The sequence below is a fragment of the Phocoena sinus genome, chromosome 21 (assembly GCF_008692025.1).
Source record: "Phocoena sinus isolate mPhoSin1 chromosome 21, mPhoSin1.pri, whole genome shotgun sequence".
Classification (NCBI taxonomy): Eukaryota; Metazoa; Chordata; class Mammalia; order Artiodactyla; family Phocoenidae; genus Phocoena; species Phocoena sinus.
The window spans coordinates 28,162,051-28,180,369 of record NC_045783.1 but is presented as its reverse complement, the minus strand read 5'-3'; the positions used below and the strand labels follow the sequence as shown (position 1 = coordinate 28,180,369).

The window sequence follows — 18,319 nt, the reverse complement described above, 5'->3', positions numbered from 1 at the left end:
CCAGGAGCAGTGAGAGAACTTTGGATTGGAACCAGTTAGCCTTCCCCCACCCCTCCCCTCCAGGTCCTTGGGCGCTGCTGACTGATGACACCACCATCTGAAAAGGTGTATCTGGGGAGAAGACACCTGCTCGGCAACTGAGCACACAGAGCAAGAGTCTGACAGTGTCCTGAATGCAGCTGCTCTCCTGCTGAGTTGGCGAAGTAGACACAAAGGCATCTTTAGCTTCCCAGGTACTAAAATAGGACCAGGAGCCAGAGGATAACCAGGGTGAAGGTACTTCTGCTGAAAATGGACATCACTGGACACGAAATCCGGAAACAAAACTAAGTAGCAGGAACAAGCTGTCTTTGTTCCCCTGGATTCCTATCTTGTTCTTTATGTGTCCACCCTCTTGCTACCTAGGTAACCAGAATTCTCTGCCCTCCAGATACAAGTCCTGTTTTAGGAAAGGACCCTACTTATGCCTTCAGACGGAGGTATGGATGTTGGATATAGCTCGTTGTGTTTCCTCTTCCAGGAATACGTGCAGAATGTATTTGACTTAAGAGAATGAAATACTGAATTACAGGATTTTTAAAAATGAATACGGGGACTTTGGGGATAGGGTAGGGAAAGAAGGGAGAGAGGTTTGTTCGGAGAGCACTGCTCCCTTACGAGGCTCACCCTGGCACTTGGCGGGACAGTCTGATCTAAAAGCAGAAGTCCATGGACTCCTACAGAAAGATAAGCAAAGGGGGACTTATTTTACAAGAACAATCTGTCCGGGGAATTCGAAGGTTCAGGATCTAATAATTTCATTCAGTCAACATACACTTGTGGAGGCTCAGCCATGCAGCGGAAATGATACAGGGGTGAATTAATATGTGGTCCATATTCTCAGTTTGTTTCCTGTTTAAAAACTGATAAAAGCCAAGGTGGTGATGGGACCTGGTATCCAGGTGCAGCTACAGAGGTAGACACGTCATCAAAGGCCACGTGTGCGCGTCTCAAGAGATGTAATCAGTCATCTTATAGCTCAAATTCTTCTCAAGTTGGGTCACCCTGCTGCTTTTCCCTCTTTTTTTTTTTCTCTTCTCTATCTATCTGCTTTCACTTCACCTCATTCTTTCTTCTTTTCTTTTCCCCCTCTGCCCCACCATTTTCTAATCTATTTCTCCAGGACAGTAGAGTGGGTTTCCCTATAAGGGTTCCTGTGTGCTCACAAAGGTAATTGATTCCCTTTTCATGTGTGTGCAGGACAGGCCCCAGGAGAACCTGAGGTTTAGTTCCACGTTTTTCACCACAGTTTCACGGGAGAAGGGGAAGGCTGGGTGCAGGTGTCTGTGAGCACATGGGCACTTGGAGGGGTGCCACTGCAGAATCACCCCAAGACTGAGTGCGTGCGCGTACGTGAGCACTTCCCAGCTCTCGTCAGAACGTCAGAAGCCACTGCTGGCTCCTTCCCAGGGGAGCTGCTCCAGTCACATGCCCACAGGGTGCAGGCTCTTCCCAGGACTGGAACGCTTTCTCCACATCCAGCCCTGCACTCCTGCACTCCACACTGCCTACACCCCGGATTCAACGGTCGTTAACCTACCGGCTAGGTGGACCTCTGCTAGCGAAAAGCCCCGTGCACCTTTCAGATTATAATGACGGGTCATTGCCCTGTGCCCCCCATACCACTGGGCATCCAGGCCCTACCCATCTGTCAGGTGCCAGCGCAGGGCCTCGTCCTCCAAGAAAGTGACTCTGTCCTGGCCAATCCAGCCAACCCTGCCAACCCACGGTTTTCTAAACTCTTCTGTCACTTACGGTTCCTAGAACTCTTTTTGGATCTTCTGATGGTTAATGATCTGACTGCCCGCGCATTCTGTATAACTGCTTTAAGTTCTTCACAAGCAGTTCTATCTCTATCATTTCCCACAGAAACTTGCCTTGAATCATTGCGCGACTGTTTGTTGATCGCTTGCCTGGTCTCAGACTGCGGGAAGAGAGGTAGGAAAGAGATCCCGGTCTGAGGTTGATTGTAGAAGCCCTGCCCCAGAGACCCTCTTTTTCCTTTACGTCCACACACATACATGTCTATACCTGTCTGCTTGCTCTCATACTCATGTGGTGCTGGTTTGTTTCCTCCAAGTGATTTTGAACAAAAGCCTTGATACCCCCTGCCTGATCAGGCTATCCTGCCTTTTGTGGGCGTAGGGTACTCTTCTCTGAATTTCTGTTTACCTATCAACGTGTGATTGATGTCTCTCCTGTGTCTTCATCCCTATTTTCCTCTCTCCGAGAGTTGTGAAAGTTTTAGGCCAAGCTCAGAAGGAGACAACATGTGGTAGAAAAACTTGTGTGTAATCTATAGGCTAAAGAAAACAAAAAGAAAAAAACAAGGACTGGGAAATCTCTTATATTCCAAGTTAGTCGGAAACTACAGAGGAATCTGTTCACTGCTGGAAGGAGTGTGAAACATCTACAGAGAAAGGCTACAAAGATTAATAGTTGGAAGCTAGGACCCTGGAAAGGAAATGTTTACGGGTTCATTGGGCCTGGAGAAAGGAGAACTAGAAAGTGGCTTGTGCGGGGCTCTTTCACGCATGAAGCGTTGCTCTAAGAAGAGGCCACAGTAGGTGCCCAGCGAACCTTCATTTTACGATGAGGCTAGTAAGGAGCTCTCCACCAGCTCTAACGAGGGCTGAAAAGGAGGACATGGCCTTTTGTTATAGCACTTGGACTCTGCTTAGATATTAAAATGACCTTTTCTACAAGGAGGGTTGTTAAAAAAAGCCACACTATTTCTGAGGGAGCTTATGAAATCTCCTTTCAGAGGCTCTGAAAACCAGCGTCGCTTGACAGTAGTCTGCGGTTATTTCATTTTTGGGCAAAGTTGGCGAGAAAGGCTAAGTGACCTTTCAAAGCCCCTTCGAACTTCAGAGTTCAAGGACTGGGTATTAGCAAGTTCCTGTCTTCATGAATTATTATCACACCTAGTCATTCACAGTAACTTATGTCCCCAAAGGAATAAAGCGAAGGGCTCTTTACTTAGCTTGCCTGCCACTCTCCACAGGACTCTCACTGGAAGAACATATTAATGCCACTTAGTTATGGAAATTTAGCTCAATTCCCATGTTATGAGGTTAACTACGTATCAGATTAGAGTCTGTTTCACAGGATCAGATAGGTACATCAAATGAACAAAGGAGCACAACAAAATACCTTTCAGGACATATAGTTAGGGAGTTTGGGACTGACATGTACACACTGCTATATTTAAAACGGATAACCAACAATGACCTACTGTATAGCACAGGGAACTCTGCTCAATATTCTGTAACAACCTAAATGGGAAAGGAATTTGAAAAAGAATAGATCCATGTATACGTATAACTGAATCACTTTGCTGTACACCTGAAACTATCACAACATTGTTAATCAACTATACTCCAATGGTAAAATAAAAGTTAAAAAACAATATGCTAGGGCTTCCCTGGTGGCGCAGTGGTTGAGAGTCCGCCTGCCGATGCAGGGGACACGGTTCGTGCCCCAGTCCCGGGAAGATCCCACATGCCGCGGAGCGGCTGGGCCCGTGAGCCATGGCCGCCGAGCCTGCGTGTCCGGAGCCCGTGCTCTGCAACGGGAGAGGCCACAACAGTGAGGGGCCCGCGTACCGCAAAAAAAAAAAAAAAAAAAAAAAAAAAAAAAGCTATTCTGTTTTATCTCATTAGATATTATAAAGTGACCACTGCTCCCATTTCAGGGGGAAAGAAAACCTCAGCAACTTGAATTGGCATACATGAGAGGCAGTGAATTACTAAGGAATTAACACTATAAATATTCACAAAGAGAGGGCTGAGAGAGGCAAAATAAATAGGAGGCTAAAGAACCAGCTGCTGTGCTGGGCTCCCGGGAAACAGCCATCTCTGGACCAGTCCCTCCTCCCAGCACAGGCAGTGCTATGTAGATACAGAGTGATGTACCCAAGTATTTAATTGCACGCGGAAACATAACAAATTATTGTTCGAGTTGTTTATACTTGCTGTCATTGAGAAGCACCATTTTTTTCTTTAACACATCAGAAAATAGCTTTTAAATGGTCAGCTATGGTCAACCATGGTAAGCAATTCCGATTATATCTGCATTGCTTGGACTCTCAAAATCCCGTCACCAATCACCATCTCGCTTTTCCAACTTGCCATCCTCCAAAACCTCGTTACTGTTGTCACTAATAACAACAGCAGCACATTTTTAAATAGCACTTGCTACGTGCAAGGCACTGTTCTACTACTTTACACTTATTAACTCATTTTAATCCTTCCAACAACCTTGTAAAAATGTGCCCATTTAAATGTGTAAACTGAGGCCAGAAAATCACTTGCCTTGCCCAAAGCCTCACGATTGGTAAGTAGCAGAGCTGGGATTCAATCCAAGGCAGTTGGCTCCAGAATCGATTCTCTGGCTCATTCCCTATTCAGCTGTTAACCTCTGTCCTGGTCACACTGCCTGATACTGAAACCGTGTACCAGCCCCTGTGTCCTTGTCTTCTGAAGTAAAAGTTCGACTCCAAAGTTAATGATTGGGCAACGTTAAGATGTAGAAATAAAGAATAGCTGTTGGGCTGGGGAACTGGAAACAATTTAGATGATAATTCTGCCACATAGCAGAACTCCCAGTTCCCTGAAAGATACAGATAAAGGCCTGACACATATTCCTAAATTGCTTTTATAGGAAGTAGACCACCACCAGATGAAGACTGCTGCCCACAAGAACACAGACCCTAGACCGGTTGGAACCAGAAGGTTGATGAAGCTGACTCCCAATTACCTCACCACCAGCCGATCCGAAGGACGACCACGAGCTGATCACGCCCTGCTCCTTGAACCACTACTATAAAACTCCTCACTGCCCCCTCCAGGGCGGGACACACAGGCTTGAGGGCCTTAGCCCGTTGTGGTCCCCTTTGCCTGCCAGAGCAAAAAAGCTCGCTCTTTCTATTTCATCCCAAACTCTGTCTCTGAGATTTCACCCGGCACCAGTGTGTACAGGCCGAATTTCGGCGGCAATACCTCTTGCTGGCAAGGGTAGCCCGGTGAAGGAGCACTAAGCTTGTGTTCGCTTCTCTGAGAGCTACAGGTGTGATCACATTCTCATCCTCACAACCAAGTCTATTGAGGTAGGTATTATATTTCCTCTTTCACGACGATGACTTAGGTGCAGATAAGATAGAGACTTGCTCAAGGCTTTGCCATGAGAAAATGGCCAAGGCAGCATTTGGACACCCACCTGTCTTCACTCCCAAATAGCTTAACCATTAGAGGGTGGCTCCCTGCACTGAGGTCAACTTGCCCCGCTGGAGAAACTCACCAACTAGACTGGTGGGTATCATCAAAAATCCGATGCTTTGCAAACTCACCGGGGCCTTCCTTGCAGCCGAGTGATTATTGTATTCATGTCCTATGACCAAATAACGCTTTTCATCAAAACAGTTACTCTGAACTTTGTTTCCTTTCTTCAACACCGCTGCTTCTCACTGGCCCCTTTTCTAGTTGAAAAAACAGAGGCCCTCCTATGTGAGTTCCCTCCTCCACAACTCAGAATTCCTCTGCTCCTTCCCACGTTTTTCCTTTCCTTTTCCCTGTTCCCTGAACAGCTGCTCCTCTGTGTCAGGCCAGCTCCGTTCCGCCCTCTCCTGCGTCTGCGGGGGCCCGGCTTCGTTCATTATTCCCTTTCGGCCTTGCATCTTTCAGCTCTGCCTCCACACATGAGCCTTGCCTTCTGCCTGCAGACACAGCCTGGTCTCCCTAATCACCTCCCACCCAAATCCTTCTCCCGACTCTGATAAACCTTGCAAAGATGCAGTATCTTTTCACATCCACGAAATCCTTAGCTCTTTGTTGAAGAGAACTTAAAGCTTTTTTTTTTTTTTTTCGGTACGCGGGCCTCTCACCGCTGTGGCCTCTCCCGTTGTGGAGCACAGGCTCCGGATGCGCAGGCTCGGTGGCCATGGCTCACGGGCCCAACCGCTCCGCGGCATGTGGGATCCTCCCAGACCGGGGCACGAACCCGTGTCCCCTGCATCGGCAGGCGGACTCTCAACCACTGCGCCACCAGGGAAGCCCAAAGCATTTGTTCTTAACATTGAACCTTTCGTGATCCATGTTCCATAATTTCCCTAACCACTTAACCTCTGTCCTGCTGAAACAAAAGAATAAATAGAATACATGCATATGATGAGAAAATGTTTTAGGAACTATAAAAAGTTACACTACACCAAGAGAAAATTTATCCTCCAACTAAGCCAGACAGAGAAAGACATATAATACCATATGATATCGCTTATATGTGGAATCTAAAAAAAAAAAAAAAGGATACAAATGAACTTATATACCAAAGAGAAATAAACCCACAGACATAGAAAACAAATTTATGGTTACCAAAGGGGGAAGGGGAGGAGGGATAAATTAGCAGTTTGGGATTAACATATACACACTACTACATATAAAACAGATAACCAACAAGGACCTACTGTATAGCACAGGGAACTCTACTCAATATTTTGTAATAACCTATAAGGGAAAAGAATATGATAAAAACCTGATATATATGTATATATAACTGAATCACTTTGCTGTCCACCTGAAATTAACACAACATTGTAAATGAACTATACTCCAATAAAAAAAATAAATAAAATTGAAAAAAATAAAAGTAACCATTCTTGATAGTATCTTTGAGATCTTTCAGGGAAAAAAAAGTAAATTTCCTTTTTTTTTTTTTTACCAAGTTTACTCGAAAAATTCTATTATCCTTATATTTCTAAATTATATTTCCTTTCCTGTATGTTGCTCTTTGCCCCCACCACGTACAGTATCTTGTAGATCTTTCCTCTATCAGAACCTACAGACCTGCTTCACTTCTTTTTACACGTGTCTAAGCCCATGGCCAGGCTGTATAATGGTGTAACTCGTTCACTATTTCTGTCTTATTTGGTTGTTCTCTTACCCTTTTAGAGTCTGGCTCTCGCACAAACCACTGTTCCCTCTTGAAGACTGGTCTCAAACACTCCATTAGTAGTAATGTTTTTTCTCTTATTCTTTTCCACTGCTCTGCAGTAGAAACACAAGAATAGCCAACCCTCCCTCTAGGGGAAAGAAAAAGTCCCTTAAATTTGATTCTCCCAACATCTCTTTTCTTATTGTTTAGGAACTACCCTTCCTTCTTGTGGGTAGGTATTATATTTCCTCTTTCAGATCTTTAAAGCTCAGTTTTAAAGATCTTTATAAAGATCTTTAAAGCTCAGTTCTTGGCCCCTTTCGCTCATCTAATCGGATCATCACTCACACGCAGACAGCACTAACTATTCCTCCGATGACAAACAGTCTCAAACCAAGATCTCCTGCCTCATCGCGTATGTGAAGACCTCATCCAACATTTCCTCCGGCTCGATGGATAATACCATCACGCAACTATGTGTTGCGCTAACATCTCAAATTTGTCATCTGATTGATGAATTCACCATTCTTATCTCTTCAGATACTTTCTTTTCTTGAATTCCCTTTCTCTAGTAATGACATCACCAGAGACCAGGCTTGAGACGGAGAGTCATCTTTCCTCTTCTTTCCATAGACCCCTTCCCCAGACCACTGACACGCCTTACTGATCGGATCCCCAGTGCCTCTCACATCTCCGTTTCAACGGGAGGCACCCACATTGCACAGTCTCATCTTACCTGGTACCGAGGCCCCAGTCTTTGTTCACCCTGAACCACTTTACACATGGATTACTCTCTCCAAACACGGTTCTGGCACTGACCTTTCAATAACTCTCTAGTAGGTGTGAGTTCACTCCAACAGGGACTTTCCTTACAGCTCAAGACACTTTCTGCTCTGCCCCATTCTATTTTTCAACTGCTTTTGCCCATTTCTCATCCATAGGGACCCTACTCTTTGGCTAAATCTGACTACAGGCATAACTCAAAGATATTATAGGTTCAGTTCCAGACCACTACAATAAAGCAAATATCGTAATAAAGTGAGTCACACAAATTGTTTGCTTTTCCAGTTAGAAGTTATGTTTACACTATACTGTAGCCTGTTAAGCGTGCAATAGTATTATGTCTGAACAAAACAATGGATATACCTTAACTAGAAAATACTTTATTGCTAAAACATGGTAGCCATCATCTGACAACACAAGGTGGCCACAAACCTTCCATTTGTAAAAAAAAAAAAAAAAAAAAAAAAAAAAAAAAAAAAAAAAGGCAGTATCTGCGAAGCTCAAGAAAGCAGAACACAATAAAGTGAGGTCTGCCCATATCCATTTTTTTCAAGTAGAACTTGTACTTCAGTAGACTTCTTTTTGTTCAGACTTGCTTTCACTGAAAGGTTCTCTCCTCTAATATTTGTTTTAATTCTAACCATTCTTCCAAGATTGACAGTAAAGATAATCTATTCTATAAAATATATTTCTTTTAATTAATTAATTTATTTATTTTTGGCTGTGTTGGGTCTTCATTGCCGCACGCGGGCTTTCTCTAGTTGAGGCGAGTGGTGGCTACTCTTCGTTGCGGTGCACGGGCTTCTCACTGCAGTGGCTTCTCTTATCGAGGAGCACGGGCTCTAGGCGCACAGGCTTCAGTAGTTGTGGCATGCGGGCTCAGTAGTTGTGGCTCGCGGGCTCTAGAGCGCAGGCTCAGTAGCTGTGGTGCACGGGCTTAGTTGCTCCGCGGCATGTGGGACCTTCCGGGACCAGGGCTCGAACCCGTGTGCCCTGCATTGGCAGGCGGACTCTCAACCACTGCGCCACCAGGGAAGCCCCAAAAATATTTCTTGATAATGCACATTCACGTGTTTTATTCTTCCTTCTGAGTAAAGTTGCCAGATCAAGCAAATACAAATACGACATAGTTAAATCTGAATTTCAGATCAAGAATGAATAACTTTAGTAGAAGTATTTCTCATGCCATATTTGGGACATGCTTATGCTAAAATGTATTCACTGTTGATCTGAAATTCAAATGTAACTAAGGGTTCTGTATTTTATCTGGTAAGTCTACCTTCAGACTGCAAAAAGAACTGTGTTTTTTTCCCATCAGATACGAAGACCAAGGTAAAATGAGAACTAGAGTCAAAAAGCAGGATTTGAACTCCAGTCCTTGAGAAAATGACTTCACTTTCATTTTCTATTCTGGAAATTGAAGATATAAACTCTAACTTTGAATGTACTAACACGTGGAAAGATGGGGCCTGTGAATTCACATTTTTAGCGAGTACCCTGGGTTCCTCTGATGCTGATGAACACATTGGTCCGTCACTTATTCACTGTGTCTGTGCTTAGTTCCGAAGTATTTAACGAACGAAATCCCATCACGTCCAGTAAGGTCAATGATGTTCTTGAAGATGGTAGTAAGAAAAGGTATACACTTACAATGGAATAAAAATTAGGTAATAAAAAGATTGAAAGTAGTAAGAAAATTGTAAACGTTGCACATATGCATGGGTTGAATTGATTCACAGTAAGAGTGATTCTGAAGGACAAAGCAAGTCATGCAATTTGTGGGAAGTGCTGTTTATGTAATGGAAAACAATCAGCAGGAGATGAAGAAAAATGCTGGGTAAAATAGAAAAAAAATGTGCTTTACATCATGGCTAGAAGATTAGCATTGATGCCAGTTGCCTCATGTTAGTTTAGAAGAATCTAGAAGTCTATTGAGAACTTAAAGATATTATGGTTCAAAGTCGCAGATCGTTCTACGGGTTCAAGGTACCATTCAGGTCTACACAGCCTGAAAGAGAATGGTCCAAATTACCAGTGCAGTCTGTGCATCTTCTGAGGAGTTCCCTAACCCTATGAGGATCACAAAGAATGTGTATTCCCAGAATCCACATTGTTCCACTATGGATGAAAGCAGTGTACTTGGGGAAAAGATGTAGAATGGAGTGTTAGTAAGGAGACGAGAAATACCTAATTTTCAGACGTAAGGACACATTTGGGTCATTCTTTGATAGAAATGATTCTGGGAAGCATCCAGCTTAGACTTTAACCTAGCACCTGGCACAGAATAGATGATTATTAAAAACTATCTCCTTACTTCCCCCTCTTCTCAAATCCTTTATTATCTTCTACCTTGTATTGAAGTTGTGGGGAAGAAGCCTTTCTTACTGTTTCCTTCACACTTCACTGGGCCAGGACTATTTATATAGAATAATTGTGCAATAAATATCTACTACATGAATGAGTTAAAATAAATATAAAGAAGCAAAGTCTTTATTTTCACCTTAACAATAAAAGGCTCCGTGCAGAGTTAGCAGGAAGATGTAAGACCATAATAACAAGTATGAATTGAACATCTAATACATACTAGGCACAGTGGTAAACGCCACAAGCATAAGGGTGAACAAGATCCTATACCATCTACCAGATGGCAGGAATTATGTCTAGCAGAGAGGGAATCCAGCCTGGGATAAAGGCAATGAACATATGATGTAGAAATAGGGAAACTGCTTGATACTGAGCCAATTACAGGAGTAACTAACTCAGACTTGGGGGCTGGGGGGAAGATGGTGAATGCTTTGCAGAAGTGAGACCCAAGCCAAAACCTGGAGGAAGGATAAATTCAACAGGTTAAGATTAGGGGGAGAGAAAGTTTTCTGGCAGAAGTAACAGAACGTATAAGGAAGTTTATGCCAATATGGGCCCAGGGTATTCGGACAACTAAGAATCTTTGTTTGGCTGAAGAATACGAGAAACGGTGAGAGGGTAGGAAGGAAAATACCTAATGATTCAGCGGCTTGAGAGAAGCTGATACGCTTAAGAAAAGCCATCTCAGACCAGATCACAAACATTAAGTACTTTGGACTTTATCTTAAAAATAATGGTCAGCTAACGAAAAGGCTTAAACACAGAGGTCATGTGACCAGAACTGATGTTTTCAAAAGATCAGATAAATTGATGTCAGCCAAGATTGGATATAGGAAGCAATGGCAGAAATCCTGGTTAGGAAGAAAGGTGGCCTGAACTTTAAAACATTTTTGTCTGGGACACCCCTTTCTTTTCACTTGGTTTTTCTCTTACTACAACTGGCTGTTACTTTTCTGTCTCCTCTGCAGTGACTTCTGACCTTCTCTACATCTAAACGTTGATGTCCTCCAGCGCTGAGTCCTCAGATACCTTCTCTATTCACACTCATTATTCGGTGATCTCATTCAGCCTAATGGCTTTAAGTATCATCTGGACAGTGACAAGCCCCAGATTTATGTCACCAGCCAGGACTCTCCTCTGACCTCCAGACTCATATATTCAGCTGCCTGTTTAACCTCTCCATTTAGATGTTTAAGAAGTATCTCAAATCTAGCATTTATAACAATGAACTCTTGAGTCTCCCTCCAGATGTGCTAAACCAAGTTCTCCCCAGATTGGTAATGGCAAGTCCATCCTTCCAGTTGCGTAGCCCAAATTCTGGAATCATCCCTAATGCTTTTCCTTCTCTCAAACTCTATATCCAATCCACCAGCAAATCCTTTTGACTGCCTTCAAAAGATATCCATAATGGCCCGTTTCTACAATTTCCAATGCATTCTGTCTGGCCCAAGCCACAGTCATCTTGAATCTAAGTTATTATAATAGCCTGGGTATTATAAACAGCCTAGATTATTTTAATAGATTATTGTTACAATAGATCATTGTAACAGGTTTTCTTGCTTCTGCTCTGGTTCCCTGTATGTTTACACTCAACACAGCAGGTAGAGTTTATCCTTGAAAATATTCACTATGAATAAACACCCTCAATGGCTTTCCATCTCGCTCACATGAAAGGTCAAAGTCGTTACGATGGCCTATGATACGCTTGGCGGTTTTTCCCTGTGCCCCACTTCTTTGACCTGAGCTATTATGACTCTTCCCTTTGCCGCTCTGCTCCAGATACCTGCCCTAATTGTTCCTCGGATACAAGTTCCCGCCACACAGCCTTGGCATCCTGCTGTTCCCTTGGCCTGGAATGTTCTCCTCTCAGATATCTAGAATGTTTTTGTCCTTGTTTTTTTTTTCAGGCCTCTTCTTAAACGTGGTTTTATTACAGAGACCTTCTCTGAACACCTTATACAAAAAAGCAACACTCCCTCCATCCCCGCCTGAGCCCCTTATCCTGCGTTATTCCTCTTCACAACACGTCACCACCTCCACAGCACTGAGCACTCTTATTTTCCGGTTTTTTCCATCTCCCCTCACTGTAAGCTTTGTGGGAGCAGCACTCTTATTTTCTGGTTTTTTCCATCTCCCCTCACTGTAAGCTTTGTGGGAGCAGAAACTCTGCTCTGTATCTGTCTGGCTCAGGTGTTGATTCTCCACCACCTAGAACATGTCCTAGCCCATGGGAAGCACTTGATGAATAGCTGCTGAATGAATGGGGGGATGGGTACGCAAGAGGGAAAAGGGGGAGAGTCAGTGAACTTGATCTGTGTAGGTGGCAGAATGGTTAGACGGTAGTGATTCATTGGGTACTGAGCTGGAGAAGGGAGAGGAAGAAGACGGGGGTCTAGGAGGCTGTCCAAGTGTGGGACCCCGCTGGGTTAAAGGCGTAGTATTCACTGAACTAGAGAAGATGGGAAGAGGCCTGGGTTAAAAACAGGGACAGAAAAGGACACATTCAATTTTGAAAAAGCTGAGATTCAGGTTATTGGGAGACATTCAACCGGCGAAGTCCTGGAGGTAACTGACTCTAGAACGATTAATGGGATTCGTGTGTAGCGTGTGTTTCTATTAAGTCACAAAACAACTACGTGGAAAGAAGATGGAGAAAAAAAATATGTTCTGAGTTATTTTCTAGGGGGAAGCTGAATCCTTTTCATCCCTAAGGTGAACTTACTGAAGCAGTCGCTCCTTGGGGGCTCACAGCCCCTCAGATAGCCTCATTCCCCAAGCCTCCAGGAGTCTGTCTGCACATGACCATCCATCTTTCAGCCTGACTCTGGGGGTACCTGTTTGCCATTCAGAACCTACTATATTTTACTGCATGTCCTGACATTGTTACACAACATTTATTGAAAGCACATTTGCTGGTAATGAAGTTTCTATTAACTATGATTAAATCTCCTAAAACACCTGAAGATAATTTAAGATGTGCAGAAGCAGAAAATGAAACATTCGGTTTAGTACATTAGGAAACGTAATTGATTAAATTATCTCATTTACAATAAGTGCTTTCAGGAGCGATGCTGTGCACATATTTCCCCCCGTTTGTCATTAAGATTTGCCAACAGGCATCTTAAGATTTCACTTTCTTTTCACACCTCCCCGCAACTCAAAGCCGGATCCTCAGCCCGCCTCACACGGATCTGCCCGGGAGGCTCCGAGGGATGGTTTCCATCCAACCAGCCTGGCAGAGGATCATGTGCACAGCTATATATAGGAGCAGGTTGTTTCTCAATTATCTTCATAATTGACTTTGATTTCGCATCAGTGATGATTCATGGAATCTTCAGCGAAGCCCCTCTCTTTCAACGAACGACCGCAGCCTGCCTTCATATAACGCACTCCTAACCGTGCAGCCTCCAGAACCCGGATCCGATGCCTCTGGGAGCCTTTTGCAATCACATTGATTCTGTTAAGGTTTTATTTTTAGGAAATCACAAATTAAAACAGTTTAAGCGATTCCGTGGCAGTATCCAGCAATTAAGCATGGTGTAGAGGAGCGAGAACCCCAAGCAAAACCTCATTCACGAGTCCCCGAGGACCAGAACTAGCTACTGTGGGGCTTATGGCTGGAATGTACCCAAATTTGTACCCAAATTAGAATGGCACAGGACTCACAAACTAAGCGTGAAATTAATGTTCAAAAAACACACATGCATTTCTGAGGAACTCTCCCATTGGCCGCCACATGGATACCCATAATCTTGCTTGGGTGGCACACGGGGGCTAGCGGAGGGTGAGGGCTCTGTGACCAGGAAGCCCTGGGGGACCACTTACTCCAGCAGTCCCTCTGAGGCCTTGGCCCAGACACAAGCCGAACACTCAGTGCCCCCTTGTCTCCTCCACCCTCTCATGCGTGCGCACGCGCATACCCCCCGATCAGGCTTCCCCACCTTCAGTCTTCCCATGAGCTCCAAATCCAGCATGCATGACTCCGGAGGGCCACTGCCTAAGTCCCAATAACGACTTTATGGGCAGCAGACAGCAGGGAAAACAAGAAGGTTTGTTTCTGTTGTTCTGTAAAGTTCTCAGGCTCCAGAAGTCATGGCATCTTTCTATCTCAAGCCTGCCCGAAGCAACATTTGAAGTATGAACATCACAGCTTTACTGCATCTTTCTCTCATGTCACCTGACCCCCATCCCAAGGCACCGATCTCTGTCTATTTTCACAGGGTCTTAATTCTTTCAAAGAAGGTGGTTAATCGAAGCTGTTAACGCTCCCATGCTATTTGAATTTTAATACCCTAGGATTTAAGGATCAAAAGCCATTCATTTTCGACCAAAACAGGAGATACTGGTCAAGAACGTCTTTCACAAGCTTTACAAACCAAACTGGCTAGGGAGCTCTCTCTTTCTACCATTGCTAAGAGCTGCAATGCGGATGCCCTTCTATACGGAGTCTGACGTCTATATGATACCGTGGTATACTTTACACATTTCTGAGAATCATTGGGGGAACATATTAAAATGTAGATTCTCAGGAGCTGCCCCCGCACTGGGTGTTCAAATTAATCTGTTCTATTCTGAGGGGGGGCATATTTAACAAGCTCCCACCATAACTCAAGATTTTGATGCATGTGGTCGCTTATCTAAGTTTCGAGAACTATTTTTCTAAGAAAAATAGTTCTCAATCCAAGCTGCACATTGAAATCACCTGAGGAGCTTTTAATACTAGGGATTCCTGTGTTCTAAATCCCCTCTTCCCATTTTGATTTCACTGGGGTACAGCCTGGGAGTTGGGATTTATAAACGGCCTCCGGTGGCCCTCAATTTCAGCCGGGGTTGAACACCCTGGGGTTGAATGCCGAGCTGCCAATCATTCAAGCTGTGCTCTGTCCCCCAAATCTACTGGATGCGTAAGATGGAGAGAAGGCAAAGGCCTCTCCAGGAAGCAAGCCAGTGGACAGAGACCTCGAGCCAGCACCCACCCACTAGGTTCAATTCCTGGCCTTTTCACTGTGGAATACTGGTTCTTCGTCTACCCAGTTGCCATGGATTTCAGGGTTCTTCTCTTAGGCGCCCCCTGCCCCCTCCCAGGTGGAGAGTCTTGGAATCAGGCTATTGCCCAAGGCTGCTCTCATGAAAGCCTGTACTGACAAATAGTTATTAATTTTAATGAGATAAATCTCCTCAGATATAAGAGTCCTAGATGACATTTGCAGGTAAATGGACTGCTCTCGGCAGGCGGAATCAAGAGGAGAGATTTACTTTTACTCTGAAGGATGGGAGGGGGTGTGCATGTTTCTGTTCCATTTAAACCTCTGATATGTGACTCCAAACCCAATGAGAAGCCCCCCGAAAGCCCTGGATCTTTCGAAGGAACTTCAATTCTCTTTGGCTCCTAAACAAATACAACAGCAAAAATATGAGAATAAGTGATATTCACAAGAGGAAGAATAACTTACTTTGGGGTTTTATTTCATGAAGAGGTTTTTTATCTAAAAGAAAGAAAGAGAAAAAAAGAAAGTTGCATTTAATAATTTACACGGAACAGATATATTTCCTATATCCCTTTACGTCTACCTCCATAAAGGAAACATTTTCTCTCTTTCTGCAGACAATACGGGTTATGTTACTCATATTTATCCTTTTCATTCTAATTTAAAAATTTTTTCTCTTTTGCAATATTTTTCTAGCATGACTGCTTCACTCCTTCCAAAAAAAAAAAAAATCCCTCAGGCTTACTGGTTTCTTTCTCTTGCATTTGTTAGATTCTTATCGGCATGATGAGAGCAGTGAGCTTGTCGCCTGTCCGTTTTTTATCTACAGCCAGAAGACTGCTCAGGTAAGGGATGCTATTTCACTATATATGATGATAGAAAAATGAACCATGAATAAATATTTAAAGGGACCCTGCACTGGTTTGCAGTTCTCATGGTCTGGATAAAATGTTCCAAACTCTGCTTTTCTTCCGTTCTCGTTGGGTATAGGTGCTACGGTATTGTGAGCGTGTTGAAGGTTTATTTTTAAGAAATCACACTTTTTTGTTTCAGATCTTGATCATCTGTTAAAATGGGGATGATCTCTCTTAACGGAAAGGTGTCCTTTTTAATCGTGCTGTTGAGCAGGGCAGCGGCCGGATGAGACGGATACAGAGAAAAGACACTTGGTCTTTTCTAAAGCAAGTTAGACATTCTTATCCATTCTCTTCATGGCTGGCCGTTCATCCACCATCCCCTGCCGTCTTTCATCACCAAATATTTTGCAATCATCTTGCAAATCACCTGGAGACGTGGTGCCCGTGGCTTGCTTTGTCTTACACCACAGTCCCTCCGCTAACCTTTCCTCCCGCCCCTGGTCCCATCCCAGGCCAACACAACTCCACCACCGTGCAGAAACCTGGGAAGACCAGGTCTGACACCGTGTCAAATTCCAGGGGATTTGCAGGGCGCACCATCCCTCTCATTCGCGGCTTCTTAGGGTGTAGATGGAACACAGTCCGACTACAAGCACGGGGGCTGTTGCTAAGGATTCACAGACTCCCATAAGGCAGGGGACCTTGAAAAGTCACCTCGTGTAGCCTCCTTCCTCTCTTTGCCTGAAGGCGAGCCAAGCGGGGTGAGATCCTGTCATTTTGGATTATGTTTTTAACTGAATCAAATCTCGCACAGTACACATTTGAGAACTTCATAAATATTACCTGGCTGACTGCACCGTAACCCCTCCCAGGCAGACAGACACAGCTAGGTTCCGAATCCTTCACGGAATATCTCTTAGCCTAATCCACTCTCTGCACTTAATACTGATTTTGACAGAAAACCCTTGCCGTGTGCTTTAGATACACCTCTTGTGTGTTCTGCCATCTGATTTGTGATGGAAGTAGCTTATAAAAGTTGTGTGTAAATCACACTTTTGCAAAGGGGCCACTATTGTTTTTTTTTTACAATGAGGGCAAGTTAACAGGCAAAGGGTAATATCTGACAAATCTTTCTTTAAAAAAGAAATCCTCATAAAATAAAATAATCTGTTCAAGTTGATATGATCATATTCAGATTCTTACAGTCAGGTTTCTTAAAACCAAAACCTTGCATTTCCCTTACTGCACAGATTCAATGCCATACTAGTTTCCTTAGAGCAGGTGGTACCGCCCAAAGTCCAGATGCTAATGCACTGAAGAACTAGAACAAAACGACTTTGGTGGTTTTAACCTGACTTCAGTTTTTGCTTATTGTACGCTCTAAGCATTTGGCATGGGCAGAGCCATGCTGGCAGGCCAAGGCTAAGACATCTGAGACTGATGCATTGCTAGGACAACACAAAGAGACGTGCAGAACATCTGTTTAGAACTCTGGCTGAGCTTAACAGTATTTTCTTCCTTCTAAACCACAGGAACGAAGATTATGCCAGGTAGGAAAATGAAACTCCATTAAAAACAGGTGAGATGTATAACTACTCCTCAGAAAAACAAATCGAATAGAGCCAAGATGTGAAAAAACTGGGGTAGTAGAGTTCTACCCGGTACAGCTCTGAAAAAAAGATAGAGTGAATGGAGCTGAAAATCCCAGGGCTAAAGTCCCCAGATAGAGGGCGGGGGCCACATGGATGCACAGAGCAGCAGAAGAGGGCATCCTCCGCTCTGACCTGATGGCACCCAGCTCCGGCGTCGTCATCACTGACACGGATTAGTGCAGACTCTCAGGATCAGAAATGGATTTAAATCTTGGATTGTCTTCATCTACCTCTGTGACCTCAGTGTTCCCCACAGTAAAATGGGAATAAAAATGTCCTTGAAGCTTGGTCCCGGGGGGTTAAACATGATAACCATGAAGTCACGCAGCATCGGGCTAGCACGTGTTCAGCCATCAATAAGTAGCAGCTGATGAATAAAAACTTGAACATGTTATGAATATGATCATCATACTTGTTCAGAGGACGACTCATGTGCTACTGCGTGGAGACAAGGCATAGCTCCAAATCAGCAATTCCAGTGAATTTCAGGGGTCCTTGAACGGGAGTTAAGAAACAAGTGCCTAATCCTGTCCTCTGCTTGCTGACCCCAAGGGCAAGTCGAGACTTCCCTTTCCTGCCATGTAAAGAAGACCCCTGTGCTACCCTGCTTTCACTCCTATAAATCTTTAGAATAACTACCAAAGACATTCCACAGAAATCCACCTGAAATGAATTCTGAAAGCAGAGTCAAAATTATTCAAAGGGCCGC

General features: G+C 43.9%; 1 protein-coding gene across 1 annotated transcript in view; it reads right to left on the bottom strand.

The window, feature by feature from the left end:
• Positions 1-18,319, bottom strand: part of UNC5D (unc-5 netrin receptor D) — a 591,157-nt gene that overhangs the window by 78,961 nt on the left and 493,877 nt on the right. The window contains exon 8 of the mRNA XM_032618440.1: positions 15,567-15,599. Within this exon, the coding sequence (XP_032474331.1) occupies positions 15,567-15,599 (33 nt within the window). The remainder of the gene's footprint in view (positions 1-15,566; positions 15,600-18,319) is intronic.